Source organism: Sander lucioperca, chromosome 23, assembly GCF_008315115.2.
Source record: "Sander lucioperca isolate FBNREF2018 chromosome 23, SLUC_FBN_1.2, whole genome shotgun sequence".
Taxonomy (NCBI): Eukaryota; Metazoa; Chordata; class Actinopteri; order Perciformes; family Percidae; genus Sander; species Sander lucioperca.
Window position 1 is genome coordinate 16,328,539 of NC_050195.1, and position 16,941 is coordinate 16,345,479.

Sequence of the window (16,941 nt, forward strand, 5' to 3'; positions counted from 1 at the left end):
CGAAAGACCGGCTGCTGCTAGCCATGTGTGTGTGTGTGTGTGTGTGTGTGTGTGTGTGTGTGTGTGTGTGTGTGTGTGTGTGTCTTCTCTTTCACTGTTGCACTTCTTTCCATGCACTTATACATCTTTCTCACCCTCACACGTTCTCACAGTCAGTTTATACAGCGTCTCTCAGAGACTGAGGGTGTATCTTCAGTGTGATGGCCATCATGACAGGAAGAACAAACTGAAAATAGCATGTCCAAGTACTGAGGCACGTTAGTGTTCATCACTTCAAAAGTAGTCTTGCATTGCCAGACCTTCCTCCACAGCGCTGCAAAGGAAGGTCTGGCTAGTCCACACAACATTCCTGGACAGGAGGAAAAACGTGCTCTGCCTTATTAGCATTTCTTTAAACCAATCACAATCGACTTGGGCGGTGCTAAGAGGCAGACAGTAAGGCATGGATACCCGACCCGAGCCCGACGGGTCCCGACGGTACCCGACGGGCCGGGCCGGGTTCGGACAGATATTTAGAAATGATGGTCGGGTTCGGGCCGGGCTCGGTCACATCAGCGTGATAAGGCATTTGTTGTAAAATGGTGCTGCGGCTCCTTTAAGAGAGCTCAGTGTGTGTAAAGTGGGCAGAAGAGAGATAGAGAAAAGAGGAAGCAGACGTGTAGATGCGACTGGAGCAGAGTTGGTGGAATAAGTTTAAGTTTGGTACTCAGTGTGTGCGGTGTCCGAGATAAACTCCAGACTGAAAACCAAGTTCATTCATCTGCTCACCAGAAACGGGAGGTAACGAGTCTCCCCTGGTTTTCTGATCACGGTCGGAATCGAAGCAAGCAGGAAAGGTTAACACATTGAACATTTTAAATTAAACAGCTTATTAACGTGCGCTTGTTCCCCCGTGTGTGCTGATGCGCTCATCTGTTGACATTTCCGAATGCCTTCCAGTTGCTTAATAAAAGCGGGCTTTCCACACAAACAAACGTACGTGTGTCATTAGTATGAGAAAAAAAAACAAAGAGATTTTAACTGTGTCGGGCTCGGACATAAATATCATAATGCCTGACGGGCTCGGGCCGGGTTCGGTCACGGCTCTGTCGGGCTCGGACGAAAAAATTCGGCCCGATCCAGGCTCTAGCAGACAGAGCCCCGGTGCCTCTGCAAAATAGTCTCGGGAAGGAACATGTTTTGGTGGAACATGTACGTTCAAAAGTTGTTTTAGTCGTGCAACAGAAAACTCAGATTGGACAGATAGTCTAGCTAGCTGTCTGGATTTACCCTGCAGAGATCTGAGGAGCAGTTAACCATAGTCCTCATAAATCCACCGGAGTTCAGAACGCCAACACAAAGGAAGAGGAAGGGGACATCCTGGAAATGAAACGTAGGCGACATAGACTACTTCAAGAGTTACTAAACACCACCTGAAAATCAGCATTGATCAGATCAGCATTGTGATCCCGTATCTGCGCTGCAAGTAAACCCCTCTCCGCTAATGGAGCAGAGTAGTAAACAACGTGGTGCTTCTGTTTCTATGGGGATCAAAAACACGAGCACAATTGGCTTTGTGAGGGCCTAGGGAGGTGTTCCAGGACTAGGTGAAAAGATTATACCTCAACACTGGCCTGGGAACGCCTCAGGATCCCTCAGTCAGAGTTGGCTAATGTGGCTTGGGAAAGGGAAGTTTGGGGTCCCCTTGCTGGAGCTGCAGCCCCCGCGACCCGATTTGAACCCAATTGTACGTTCGTCAAATCACATTGATGCTCTCCACATGATAAATATTATGTTGGAAACACCGTGAGCTTTAACAAAACCCAGAGGTCAAAATCAATGGCTGTATGTATGGTCAGCAAGCATCTGTGATGCTAGCATTTGTTTAAATGTAGGTGTGATATACACACACCTGTTACTAATTGGCTGCGACATGGGAAACAGGCCTAGTGCGCTATCAGATGTTCTATTGGCAACTGTGTGTCGGAATAACTCAGACACTGTATGGAAAGATGTACACAAAGAAAGAAGACTCACTCCCACACATTGCTCATACAAGTATGCAGACATAATATGGGAGGGAATATGGTCTTTTCTGTCTCACTCACACACAGTCACACACAATGCAGGGATCAGTTCCAGAGCCTGGCTCCGAGCAGCAGTTTGAAGCATTCACACAGAGGATTTGCAGCATCTCCTTCTGCCTGGAACAAAGAATTAATAGCAGCCTTCTGCTTCACAGTGCAGCCCCCAACACGTTCTTCTCCACCAGAGAGAAGACTGCTTACACTTAGATTTCTGTGCTTGAACATACACACGTGTACATTTGGGTTGAAAGCAGTCACCCTTGCAGGAACAACAAACATTTGTTTTGCGTTCAACACTCCTTTAAGACATTTGGTCACTGGTGGAGAGCTTGAATTGTAAAGCAGCAACACAATGTGTTATGTTAACGTTAACAAATACTTCCGTGCAGCTCTGAGTGGAGTGATGAGAAAACTGATGCTGCTACCAATAATCTTGCCTGGCTGTTAAAAGAGAGATCAGCAGTTATTGGTCTGTGGTGTGGGTTAAGAACATTGGTTCATTCCAAGTTAAAGGGTTAAACATTTATGAAAGAGCTGTGCATCACATCAGGGAGGACAAGGAAGAGTAAAGCTGCCATTATACTGCGTCAATAGCCAAGAACCTGTTTTAGGATTGATGCACAGAAAGAGAAAAGAACGTCCACACTTGGACAGTACAGAGCGACAGTGGTCCCGTTAGCTGCCACACAGTGACAAATGATCCCTCTTAAATAGCACAGAGACATTCACACTGTATGCATGTATGTGCAAGGACAGACACAGACGAGGGTTGGGCCATGTCTACTGAAATGGTGCGAGTCATCCAAACTGAAACTAAAATCCTATGGCAACAAACCCGCTATAGGAGCTATAACCACCACCTGGAAGAGTAAAAGGATGTCATCTTATCTAGGGCTGGGCAATCTATCAATATCATATCGATATTGTGATATGAGACTAGATATCATCTTAGATTTTGGATATTGTAATATCGTAACATGGCACAAGCGTTGGATTTTCCTGATTTAAAGGCTGTGGCATTTAAAGGCTATGTGCAGTCATGTCATTTTCTGAACTTTTATAACTGAGATATTTTGTTAAAGCACCAGTTGTCAGGCCTACAATATCGTCGCAATGTCCACGTGTTCCATGGACTGTAAAAAAAATAAGTGGGTTCGTAATTGTAGCAGGAGTTCTCTCTCAGGTGTGCTCTCCACACACAATTACAACTATCCAAACTAATGACTATTGGGGAAAAAAGTGACAGCCTGAGTGTCCACCTGCAGTTACACTCCCAAAATCAAACACATTGATAAAACTGATTTGTTACTTTATGAGCACGCAATGATCACCATTAGCGCCACTGGAAACCCGCGCCCCGGTGTTGGTGTGGGTGGAGAGGTGGGGGTTAATCACGACAGGCTCAGTGGTCGATGACAGCTGGACAAGTCCGTCGGCCATCGTCCCAACCGTAACAAGCAGTCTTACCTAGACTGAACGCAAACCCTGACATAATGAGAAGATGTTCATCTGATTTTCTGCTATTTGGACATAATGTTCATTACCTGAACCATTGTGAAAATTAGATGTGTGTAAACATTGTTGCATCAGCAATAAAAACTATTTTTATTAAAGTGGCATCAGCAGGGTCTGTACTGCTGCTGTTTAATAGAGTGTAGTTTGCAAACACAAAGACCACCTACCATGATATAAATACGTAAAGCAACAAAACTAAATGAGAGATTAGGATATTGACATTTGGGAAATGTGTTTATCGTATGCTTATTTAAATTGTATGAAAATACACTGTGAAATATTCTGTGTGATGATCAAGGTAGTCAGCATGTGAAAGCCTAGAGCTGAAACACGTCCGTCTAATTTGCTGCTGTGCATTATGAAAAATATGACATGCTTTACATGGAAGTGCTCACCACATCATCTGTGACTGCTAGTTGCATGATTTTTTTGAGTCGGCACCTTAAGATTCCAAAGACTATCGAGTTGAAGCCGCCACTTCGTTTGTTTGAAAAGTCCATGTGCATAACTGAAGAGAAGCTGTCAGTGTGCATGTGTGTGAGCGTTAGTACTTACTACTTATAAGTCTCAGAGCGCACGTATTCAAACACATGGGAGACGCCCAGCTGGAACTGGTCCGCAATGGGAGTGACCCAGGGATTATTCTCTGCTTTAAACACCTGCTTAGGACCGGTCAGATCCAGATTACCTGCAGACAAGTAGACACACACAAACACATATAATAGAGCTGATTACACTCATCACCTGTTTATATGTGTAAGGCTGGGTTCAGACAGGGAAACAGCAATCCGGCGAATTATCGCATGGTTGTGCGGCGGGGGGAATGTTGGCCCATTTGTGTGACGTCCTGTTGTGTTTTTTGCCCAAAGTAGTACAAGACTAGGGCTGCAACTAACGATTATTTTCATAATAAATCTGTTGATTTTTTTCTCGATTCATAGATTAGTTGTTTGGTCTCCAAAATGTCAGAAAATGGTGAAAAATGTGGATCATGACGTCCTCAAATGTCTTGTTATGTCCACAACTCAAAGATATTCAGTTTACTGTCACAGAGGAGAGAAGAAACTAGAACATATTCACATTTAAGAAGCTGGAATCTGAGAATTTTTACATTTGCCTTAAAAAATTACTCAAACCGACTAATCGATTATCAAAATAGTTGCCGATTAATTTAAGCGTTGACAATTAATCGATTAATCGTTGCAGCTCAACACAAGACGACTTTATATTTCAAAACTACTGTTTTCCGTCAGATCGTTTATAGATCTCAACGTTTCCGAACGCACTTGAAGGCAGCTTCACGGAGAAAGAGAGAAAGAATAGAGACAATGCTGCGCAGTTCACATTCACACAGGAGTAAAGAGCTGTCAGTGTGTCGGGCACACGGAAATAGATTTAGAATTTAGACATTCTCTGGAGTAGGTCTCCTCTGCATTTCACTGCACATGTTGAAAAAATGATAAATAGATCTTTGAGCCTTTGAAATTTGAACCTACACAGTTCATTATTTTAAACTAGCACAGGCAGTAGCCACTGGTTTGCAGATCCTAAAACACCCCTGCTGTAAAACCAACAGCCCGAGTGTAATCCTCTAACCAAAAGAGATATTAGGTAGGTATTTTGACTAGAATCCTTCAAGAGTTTGTTTGTGTGTCTGTGTCTGTGTGTGTGTGTGTGTGTGTGTGTGTGTGTGTGTGTATGGTCAGTACCGAGTTCAGGGGGCAGGACGGTCAGTCGGTTGCCCTGGATGTGAAGCTCCTTGAGTTGAGCCAAGTCCCCGATCTCCTTGGGCAACGAGATCAGATCGTTATCCCTCAGACTCAACTAGAAAGGAGGAAAACAGAAGAAGAACAGGACACACTTGTTTAACACAATATCTGACACTTACACAGGAAACAACAGCATTGTTAATTAGTGTTAAGCACAATGCTGGACTGTTCCTGAATGTTCCTAAAACACTTTACTACAGGGACAATGATTTTTTTTTTTTTTTACATATTTTGGTATCCATTATTGCATTTACACTACAAGTGGTTGGTATGCTTAATTTTTTCATTCGATAAGTCCGTTTCCATTGCACCTACTGATAAACTGCTGTTGGTACTGTGATGGAGAAACCAGCAGGAACTTTTCCTTCTCGCTCTCAATGCTTTACTGGTAACTTATGGACGCACTGGATTGTAAACTGACTTGACATTGTGCCACTTGCGTTGACATTAACTCACTATTTGCAGCTTGGTCAGCTTCCCGATGTCAGCGGGCAGGGCCTCGAAGTCGTTGTCACTCAGATAGAGAGCGCGAAGTGTGGCTGCAAAACAAGCATCTCTGTTAGTCTGTGTGTGCGTGTGCGTGTGTGTGTCTGCGTGTGTGTGAGTGTTTATGGGAAAGTCCTAACCAGACAGGAATCTGATCAATAGCTGCAGTCAAGCCTGATTAATAATACTGCCTCACAAACTCGACAGAATCAATCCACACAGACCTTCTACTGGTCTGCCACGACAGCAGACACAGCAGACAGCTTTGTCAACGTGCAGTGAACAAAGGGTCAGCCCTGTCTTGTGTGCGTGCGTGTGTGTGTGTGTGTGTGTGTGTGTTTGGGGGGGGGGGGGGCTGACAATATTGTCTTTACAACACAGAGCCAAAAAGCTGCTTCTGCTGTGGAGTCCTATTCATCTTTTAATGTGAAATCAATATTCCACTGTACATGACCAATGCAGGCTGAGGCCCAGCTCCCAGCACTGTGACCCCTTCACCTGTTAACCAACTGAGGGGAAAAAAACACTGCGTGGGCTAGAAATATGAACCAAAACATTGTAGTTGGGATACAAGTTAAAACAGCGGAGCAGACCAGCTGTCCATCACTGTCAGCATGTGGACAGCCAGGGCTATGGGGGTGTGTGTGAGTGTGTGTACTCACTGAGGTAGAAGAAGTTTCCCGGCAGGGAGTTCTGGTCCAGGTTGTTGTAGGTCAGGTCCAACACTTCCAGAGATGGCAATGAACCAAATCCTCTGGGCAATCCGCTCAGACGGTTCATTCTGCGCACACACACACACACACACACAGTTATTCCCACAAAGCCACCACTGTAAAAATACACTTCATGGGACGCGTGGATAGCTCACCTAATTGAGCGGGTGCGCCCCATGTACTAAGGCTCAGACTTTGACGGAGGGGCTGCAGGTTCAATTTCGACCTGCGGCCCTTTGCTGCCTGTCATTCCCCCCTCTCTCTCCCCTTTCACATATTCAGCTGTCCTGTAAAATAAAGGCCTGAAATGCCCCCAAAAATAATCTAAAAAAATAAATTAAAAAAATAACAGCACTTAATTTTAGCCTTCCACGGCTTTCAAATGCATCGCCTTGTTTCAAAATGTAGCCTTTCAATTAATGATCAATTTAATTAGGATTATTAGACAAGACGCAACCTTTTTAAATAGTATAATGACCATTTGATCAAAATTTACTGACAATGCATCATTTCTTTATTTCAGAATAGCTTTACTGCTGGTTTAATACAGACAAACCCAACAGCTCACGAAGCCTGTGCTTCCACCCGGTCACTCATGAAATCAAACTAGTTCTTAACGCAGTCTCCATACGCTCACCAGCAGCAGGACTGTCCTGTCAACAGGGTTAGGGTACAATAGTTCAGCCTAGCAGATGTAACACACACACACACACACACACACACACACACACACACACACACACACGGCTATCTGTAGGGGTGGAAAATGTGTATCGTGATTTCCAGCGTGGAGGTGAGACAGTAGACGGGGTTAGAACTTTTCTCTCTCTTTTTCAACACAACTATTTCTGTCACTCTTCGTAACACTTTCATTTTTTATTCTGTTACTTTTGGTGTGAACAACCAAGTGCAGCACCATGGAGGTCTTTGAGGAGAGACTGTTCAGAGTGCCTGTCCTCATTAGCTTACTTCATTATATCTCAGCTTTTCACTCTGTCTTTGAGTATGGACATCCAGAACAGAACACTTTTGCAACACTCCGTACAAACTAACTGTAACCCATTTTTGGGATTTTCATTTGATCTATTGTCAATTACAAAAATGGAAAAATGGTAGGGCTGGACGATTCATTGTGATTTTTTTTTGGAAAAATTAAAAATGTGACTTTTTTTAAACAGATTTGAATTTTAAGCAATGTGTGCTTTGTTTTCAATTGTTCGGAATATTCAATAAATAACCATAAATAGTTCTTCTGTGCGTTTCCTTCAATCATTTTAAAATCAAAAAGATAAGATATGCACTTGGAAAAAAATATCCCACCCTTAAAAGTTAAGTATATTTACAGTACAAACCTTGTCAGTGAACTATGAGGGCAAACAATTTAAAATAAACTAATCATGATCGAGGTAAAATGTTCAATTAATCCTTATTGTGATTTTAGGTCATAGCATCCAGCTATGAAGAATGGACAACGTGCTAAACAATTGGCTTCACACACACACACACACACACACACACACACACACACACACACACACACACACAGCTGGACTAGTGATGCAGGTTTTCTTAATACCGCCCGCAACAAAAATCTGTTAATCAACCACCCGAACTGGATCCGCAAACAGCAAACTCTATGCATAATAGTTGCACAATAGTCAGGACAGAGACAGGGGCTGAGCGCCACAGCACTCTCCAAGGTGTGTGTGTGTGTGTCTGTCTGTCTGTCTGTGTGTGTTGTGACTGCTATGCAGAAGCCTAGCCCCAGATGAACACATAATGAGCAGAGTAGTTTGCTGCCTGTATCAGCATTAATATTATTATTGCACATCTTGAATGGCAGTATATAAAAAAAAATTGTTATTGCAAGTTTAAGAAAAAATAGATACTGTTATGGCACACTTATAAATAAATACTGTTTATGCAGTCGTAGTCCACATGAGGCCCACTGCAGGGGGTTATTAAAGGGGGGTTATTTTGAGTTCAGGAGTCTGATGGCTTGTGGGAAGAAGCTGTTGCAGAATCTGGCCGCTCTGCACCGGATGCTGCCAAGCCTCTTGCCAGAGGGCAGCAGAGAGAACAGTCCATGATGGGGATGGGTGAGGTCCGTTGTGATGGTTTTGGCTCGGGCCAGACAGCGTTTGTGTGCGAGGTCCTGGATGGAAGGCAGTGACGACCTGATGATCCTTTCCGCTGTCCTCACCACTCTTCCGTACAGTCTTCACAGAAAGTGAAGACGCTGCTGTGCTCTCCTCACAAGGGAGGCGGTATGGAGGGACCATGACAGACTGTCTGTGATCTGCACCCCTGGGAACTTAGTGCAGTGTAGGGCTGGGCAATATATCAATATTATATCAATATTGAGATATGAGACTAGATATAGTCTTAGATTTTGAAAATCATAATATCGGGATATGGCATAAGGGTTGTCTTCTTCTGGTTTTAAAGGCTGCATTACAGTAAATTAATGTAATTTTCTTCACTTACCAGACTGTTCTAGCTGTTTTATTATTTGCCTTTACCCACTTTGTCGTTATATCCACATTATTGATGATTATTTATCTAAAATCTAATTGTGAAAACATTTTGTTAAAGCAACAATTGTCAAGCCTACAATATCGTCGCAATATCGACATTGAGGTATTTGGTCAGGAATATCGTGATATCTGATTTTCTCCATATTGGCCAGCCCTACACCGCGGTGTTGTTGATGAGGAGTGGTGTGTGACTGTGCTTACATCAGCTTTAATATCTTGGAAACATACTGTCGTCCCTTGGTACCCACGGGGTTACAGCGCGTGCCACATTACTACAACATCCCGGGTTCAATCCCTGCTTCCAGACCTTTGTTGCTTGTCACACCCATCTCTCTCCCCCGTTTCCAATCTGCCTAAATGTTAAATGGTTAAACGCTGCTTTGTTCACCGAGGACACCTCAACATGTGGACAGGAGGAGCCAGGGATCAAACCGCCAAACCCTGTGATTGGTGGATGACCCGCTCTACCCCCCTGACTAGTCTCGCTTTGCCAGACATTTCTCCACAGAAACTACACCGCTTATCTATTCTGGGAAACCGGGGGAAAAAAGGCTCGGGCTTGTTTGTATATATTTTTTTAAACAGCTAACCCCTGGAGCAGCAACAGAGCCCTTGCTAAATAGATAGCGGAGATAGTGTGTGTGTGTGTGTGTGTGTGTGTGTGTGGGGGGGGACATCTGCTGCATCTGTCAGGCTTTATCGCAGCAATGTACATCTGTTGAGCCAGACTAACCCCTGAGCCACAGCTGAAAGTAACGTGATGGTTTAAGAACTAATGTCTCTTAGATTACTGTGCATGGCTGTGCTATAGTGGCATTTAGCTGACCAGTATTTATTTGTTATAATCTTCTATAATCAATTACAGAAACCATGTAAAATGTGGGACCATATTACTAAAATCAGGATCTTGTGTTTCCAAACTTGCGTTCGGGTCCCCCGTGGTTCCCGGTTTGTGCCGTTTGTTTGCTGCTTGTCCTTGTGGACTAACAATCACCCACATCTGTGACCAAATCAGTAGGAAGCAGCTCAGAGGCCTGGACAAGCAGATTAGCAGACAGGGAGGATTTGATGATGTCAGAGACACCAGCTTCAGTTTCTGCACATATATGGCTATGTGTTTGTGTGTGCACGCAACCAACAGGTCACAAGGACGACGCTTCTATTTCAATTGTATTATGTGTGTTTGACAAATGAGATTAAGCACTCACACGGTTCACACACACACACACACACACACACACACACACACACACACACACACACACACACAAAACAAACAGACAATGAAAAGTGAATGCACAGTCTGAATAGCAGTGGGAGGCTTACACTATCCAGATGATGTTTGTCTATGGATCAATACACACCAAGGCTCCGCTCCTAATCCTTCTGTCACTGACACCCTGCCTGTGGAAGCCTGCACTCACATCTAACACGCACATAAAGCATTTCTCGCCAACAGGTGAGGAACTGAACCTCACCACACCAATTTGTTGCACACATGCACAAACACACTTCCATATCATTTTGAGGTTGGATTACTCTTAGCGTCAGTATGCTCTTTAATTGTTATGCATGTTTGAGCGTTAGTACTTTGCATACATTTATATAGTTGATTGATACTAACATTAACAGTAGGGCTGCACGATATGAGGAAAATATCTTATTGCGATTATTTTGACTGATATTGCGATTGCGATAGGAATCACGATATTGGAGGGAATGATCATTTTTGTATCATTATTCCCATTTTCATTGAAAAAATAAAAATAAAAAAAAGATTGAAGTGTGATTTTTTTTTGCGGGGATCTGTACCAAACAAAGATTTTTTTCTTTAGTCTGTAGGATAGGATTTGTAGGCCAGGATGTCTCTGCAGCACCACAATACCATATTTTAGAACGGTTTGACACATATTTTGCCGTTAACAAATACTGCGCCCCCCCCCGGCGATTTGGATATTGCACTAGTTCATATTGCGATTTCGATAAAATTGCGACTAATTGTGAAGCCCTAATTAACAGCCACATATGGATTTTCAATTTTTTTTTGTTGCTATAAAATGGAATAAATCTTGTTTTATTGTAGAGCTTCGCACAGTGCGTTGATTTGCTCAGCCCCTTCTTTCTCTCTCATAAAAACAAATGGGCCCATCTATGAACATCTACAGAACCGGCTTTCACATGTTCACCTGGAACTCTCAAACAGCAAGTAAGTCTGTTTCTCTCTGTTTCTCTCTTAACTTACGATAGCGAACCTCTGCCAGACCAGCGTAACGTCAGTTAACTTCAACCTGCCCGGTTCTATGTGAAAAAAAACACCTGCACAGAGAAACAGGCTTGTTTGATTGGAGACTTGCTGTTTTGGAGTTCCAGATAAACTCGTGGCTATGTATGCTAGCTGTGTGCTGATGCAATGCCTCGGAGCAGCAGACTGTGGGTCCAGGAGACTGACGTTCTCTTCGGATTACTTGTAAATCACCCTCGGGCCGGGTCGATATTTCCCGCCACTATCCTCGGGCCGGGTTCGGGCCCTTGACCAAGCATTTGTGTTTTTTTCAACATTACTTTATTAGCCTAATTGGGTGGGGAGAAAGCTATGCCACAATCATGCGCAGCGTCTCCTCCACTCGCACGCATCACACCGGGCCTGCGGTGCTGTATGGTGTAGCTTAAGTGCAACATGGAGCTTGAAGATGTAAAGAAAAAAATAAAAACAGGAGAATTAACTTTGAGCAAGTTTGGAGGAAAGTCGGATGTATGGAACCATTTTAAACAAGTCGTGGGCAGTGACAACATATGCGTTGGCTTTGTCGAGTGCATTAAATGCGGCACGCTGCTCGCCTATGACAGCAAAAAAAAAAACAGGGACTTTGATGATGAACAGACACATGAAGCAGGTTCGCCATGGCAGAAAAGATGATAGTCAGCCTTCAACGTCCTCTTTTGTTACTTCTCCAAGCATACCACTTCTAAACAGATTTCTGCAGTTCAAACAACTCGGAATTGTAGTTGAGAACGTCAGTTATAACGGCCCACGTATAAAAAAAATTCTCGGGTTTAAATCGGGCTCGGGCTCATAATTACAGTTAATGTGTCGGGCCGCACCGAGCGCGGACACAACGTGTATGGGCTCGGGTAGGGTCAGGCTTGATTTTTTGGGCCCGATCTAAGCTTTAGTCTGTACTGAACACAATGCTTTCTCTCAGAGACCCAACTTTTCAAATAAGCAAGCGTGTATGGAGGCTAGCTAATATAGCTCTAGGTTAGCGTTATAATACAACTTATATTTGGTATTATTTAATAATGAATTAAAGAAAGCGTGGGTGTGCCTACTTCCACGTGCACACGCCGGAGCGCGTCAAGCTCTATGACCCATTGATGTCATATAGCCTTATGAAACAAATGTAGCAGAAAAGCTCCAAGTTTACATCTGCAACCGTCTTTCAAGCCCACAGCACGGCAGGTACAACTTGCGAGTGTTCGCGAATGCATTCAGTATGAAGAAAAGTGTAAAAGGCTGGTCCAAAGTCTGCGCTTTTTCGGGATTCTTTCAGAGGACTTTGTGCAATAAATCCATACTCTTAGATCCAATATTGATTTGATACATTACAAATGTGGTGCAAAGTGGATGATTTATGCTATTCAACTGAACTAGTTGAGACATGTAGAGCATGTTGTTTTGCTACGGCTCTTAAAATGAATGTGAAACAGCCTATATACATGTCCCGGGACCTCCCTAGATAGGTGGAGTCAACTTCCGTGTTTTGGTACAGTTGGTTTCTACACCTGATGCAAACCGTGAGGGAGAACTGTAAAGACCACCTTTTCAAGTGGACTTGGGCATGGATGTGTTCACAATTCACGTCATCAAACGAGCAGGACTTTGGGGTCAACTTTAGGATCCAGGCCCAGGTCCCTGATGTAAAAGCCCCCTTACTGCCATATATTCCATTCTATTTTTATATTTTGTATTGTCACTTGTAATTTTCTTCACATAAACAAAAGGTATTGCCAACATAAATTGGTGCATAAGAAATGATCAAAATGCAGAAAATGTGTTTGACGCTGAAAACATCCTACCCGCCACTTTTATATGTTCCCCCACACAAAGGTGCATTCTAAGCCAGGAAAATATATATATATATACACAGTGAGGAAAATAAGTATTTGAACACCCTGCTATTTTGCAAGTTCTCCCACTTAGAAATCATGGAGGGGTCTGAAATTGTCATCGTAGGTGCATGTCCACTGTGAGAGACATAATCTAAAAAAATCCAGAAATCACAATGTTTGATTTTTTAACTATTTATTTGTATGATACAGCTGCAAATAAGTATTTGAACACCTGAGAAAATCAATGTTAATATTTGGTACAGTAGCCTTTGTTCGCAATTACAGAGGTCAAACGTTTCCTGTAGTTTTTCACCAGGTTTGCACACACTGCAGGAGGGATTTTGGCCCACTCCTCCACACAGATCTTCTCTAGATCAGTCAGGTTTCTGGGCTGTCGCTGAGTATCGATGGTGTTCTTGGGATTTTACTCATCATTCTTCTTCCTCCAAACAGGGTTAGTGGAATTATGACCAAAAAGTTCTATTTTGGTCTCATCTGACCACATGACTTTCTCCCATGACTCCTCTGGATCATCCAAATGGTCATTGGCAAACTTAAGACGGGCCTTGACATGTGCTGGTTTAAGCAGGGGAACCTTCCGTGCCATGCATGATTTCAAACCATGACGTCTTAGTGTATTACCAACAGTAACCTTGGAAACGGTGGTCCCAGCTCTTTTCAGGTCATTGACCAGCTCCTCCCGTGTAGTTCTGGGCTGATTTCTCACCTTTCTTAGGATCATTGAGACCCCACGAGGTGAGATCTTGCATGGAGCCCCAGTCCGAGGGAGACTGACAGTCATGTTTAGCTTCTTCCATTTTCTAATGATTACTCCAACAGTGGACCTTTTTTCACCAAGCTGCTTGGCAATTTCCCCGTAGCCCTTTCCAGCCATGTGGAGGTGTACAATTTTGTCTCTAGTGTCTTTGGACAGCTCTTTGGTCTTGGCCATGTTAGTAGTTGGATTCTTACTGATTGTATGGGGTGGACAGGTGTCTTTATGCAGCTAACGACCTCAAACAGGTGCATCTAATTTAGGATAATAAATGGAGTGGAGGTGGACATTTTAAAGGCAGACTAACAGGTCTTTGAGGGTCAGAATTCTAGCTGATAGACAGGTGTTCAAATACTTATTTGCAGCTGTATCATACAAATAAATAGTTAAAAAAATCATACATTGTGATTTCTGGATATGTCTCTCACAGTGGACATGCACCTACGATGACAATTTCAGACCCCTCCATGATTTCTAAGTGGGAGAACTTGCAAAATAGCAGGGTGTTCAAATACTTATTTTCCTCACTGTATATATATATATATATATATATATATATATATATATATATATATATATATATATATATATATATAATAAGACTACACCTCTGGGTGGAGATCTCAACCCCCCTAATGTTAAACCCAAAGTTACGCCCTTGCGTGCATGCGTGTGTTTATGAAGAAAACAGGAGAATAATCAGACAGTAGACAAGCCTGGCCTCGGGGCAGCAGTAAATAAACAACAGTGTGTGCGTGTATGTGTGTGTGTGTGTGTGTGTGTGTGTGTGTGTGTGTGTGTGTGTGTGTGTGTGTGTGTGTGTGTGTGTGTGTGTGTGTGTGTGTTAACCAATTTAGAGTGGGACATACCCAAGGTTGAGGTGTTTCAGCTTCTGAAGACTGCTGATCTGGGTGGGCAGCTCTTCTATCTGGTTGTTGAACATGTTCAGAACCTCCAGGTTCTTCAGCTCGGAGATGTTAGCAGGCACCGCTGGGAGACACACAGAGGAGAGAAATGAAAAGCATATCAGGCACACACACACACACACACACACACACACACACTAGAGCTTAGATCGGCCCAAAAAATCAAGCCCGAACCTACCCGAGCCCGAGCCCGTTGCGTCCGAGACCGTCCCGGCCCGACACATTAACTGTAGTTATGAGCCCGAGCCCGATTTAAACCCGACACTTTTTTAATACGTGGGCCGTTATAACTGACGTTCTCAACTTCAATTCAGAGTTGTTTGAACTGCAGAAATCTGTTTAGAATAATGCAACAAGGACAAAGCCTGTAAACTGCGCTGTTTGTTTATTCAGAATAGAACGGATCACAAATGGATCTGAATGAAGAAACGTAAAAAAAAGAAACCATGATGAACAACATATTGTTGTCACTGCCTACGACTTGTTTGAACTGCTTCCATACCTCCGACTTTCCTCCACACTTGCTCAAAGGTAATTCTCCTGTTTTTCTTTTTTTCTTTACCTCTTCAAGCTCCATGTTGCACTTAAGATACACAATACAGCACAGCAGGCCCAGTGTGATGCGTGCGAGAGGAGGAGACATGAAGTACTGCATTTTGTAACTGCAGCCTAAATTTTGTACACATGTTACTTTTATATAGCTTATATATACATATTTATAATATTTCTGATTATGGCATAGCTTTCTCCCCACCCAATTAGGCTAAATAGGTAATGGATAAAAAAAAAAAAAAATGCTTGATCAAGGGTCTGGCCTGGGCCCGGCCCAAGGATAGTGGGGGAAAATAACGGCCCGAGAATCTAAACTCTAACACACACACACACAAGTTTGTGCCACTATCTTTGTGGGGACCCGTCATTGACATAATGTATTCCCTAGCCCCTTACCCTAACCTTAACCATCACAACCCTTTACACTTGTGGGGTCCAGCATTTTGGCCCAACAAAGCTGTTGGGACCCCATAAGTATACTGGACTCCCAGTTTTTGGACCCCACTAATATAGTTATACAAGCCCCACACACACACACACACACACACACACACACACACATCACACACACACATCACACACACCTCTTCAAGATGTCTGTACCTTTCTACAGAGTGTGGTTAGCACTCATCAACAGCCGCTATTCCTGACAGTCGGCGTGTCGTCATTAGCTGCGGGGCTCTGACAAACCCGCTGTAATTGATGAGTCCATTAGCGGCTGCGGCGTCTACATGTTCCAACGGCACACATATTGCACTTCTCTCTTCACTTCCATCTGCAGTTTTATTGCCCCGTGGTCTGCGGCCACAGATCAATGGGCTGATAACAAAGAGCACGGAGTTTATCGGATTATCACACTGATCAATGGAAGGAGAGAGAGAGGGAAGCAGTGGAAGACAGGCGGCCAGGCCCTGACCTGAATGCTGCCAGGAGAATGAGTGTTGGAGAGGTGAGGTCTGGGCATACTGATACTGTATCAGTTGGACCTGTGTGTGTGTGTGTGTGCGTAGTAGACCTGTAATCGGGCCTTAAAAGTTAGGCCCGACAAGGCCCGAGCCCGACAGAATTCGGCCCGAGCCCGACAAGTATGTTTTGATTGACAGCTTTTTAAAAGCCCGAACCCGTTTACAGCCCGACATTATTCAAATGTGCACACGCACACAGCTCTTTTGTCAAGAATGAGTCATTTATACATTTTTTAACATCATTTATTCATGACTAACGTAGGCTATCGGCCACATCACCTGATTGCTCATTTACCGTGCAACCCAGAGCGCCAGCCCGAGCCCAAGCCCAGCCTGAGCCTGTGTAAAATGACAGAAATTAAGGCCGCCCGGGTCCCGTCGGGTTCGGGCAAAGATCTTCAGCTCTGGTGCGTAGATCACACCACAGACTGTTTAACCTTCTGGGTATCGTTCAAAATTGTAGTGACTTCGATACCTGTTCCTGAAGCATTCTTTTTACTCTAGTTTTTCCTGCGTGTCTCTACGAC

General features: G+C 43.6%; 1 protein-coding gene across 3 annotated transcripts in view; it reads right to left on the reverse strand.

The window, feature by feature from the left end:
- The window catches only part of rsu1 (Ras suppressor protein 1), a 45,984-nt gene that overhangs the window by 16,616 nt on the left and 12,427 nt on the right, over positions 1 to 16,941 (reverse strand). For 2 of the 3 annotated variants that reach the window (XM_035998236.1, XM_035998237.1), the window contains exons 4-8: positions 14,841 to 14,961; positions 6,499 to 6,617; positions 5,807 to 5,889; positions 5,291 to 5,405; positions 4,137 to 4,269 (exon numbers count right to left, since the gene is read on the reverse strand). In XM_035998236.1, coding sequence (XP_035854129.1) covers positions 4,137 to 4,269; positions 5,291 to 5,405; positions 5,807 to 5,889; positions 6,499 to 6,617; positions 14,841 to 14,961 — 571 coding nt within the window. Of the gene's footprint in view, positions 1 to 4,135; positions 4,270 to 5,290; positions 5,406 to 5,806; positions 5,890 to 6,498; positions 6,618 to 14,840; positions 14,962 to 16,941 lie in introns of those variants that run through there. The other variant, XM_031300154.2, reaches the window with a different exon arrangement.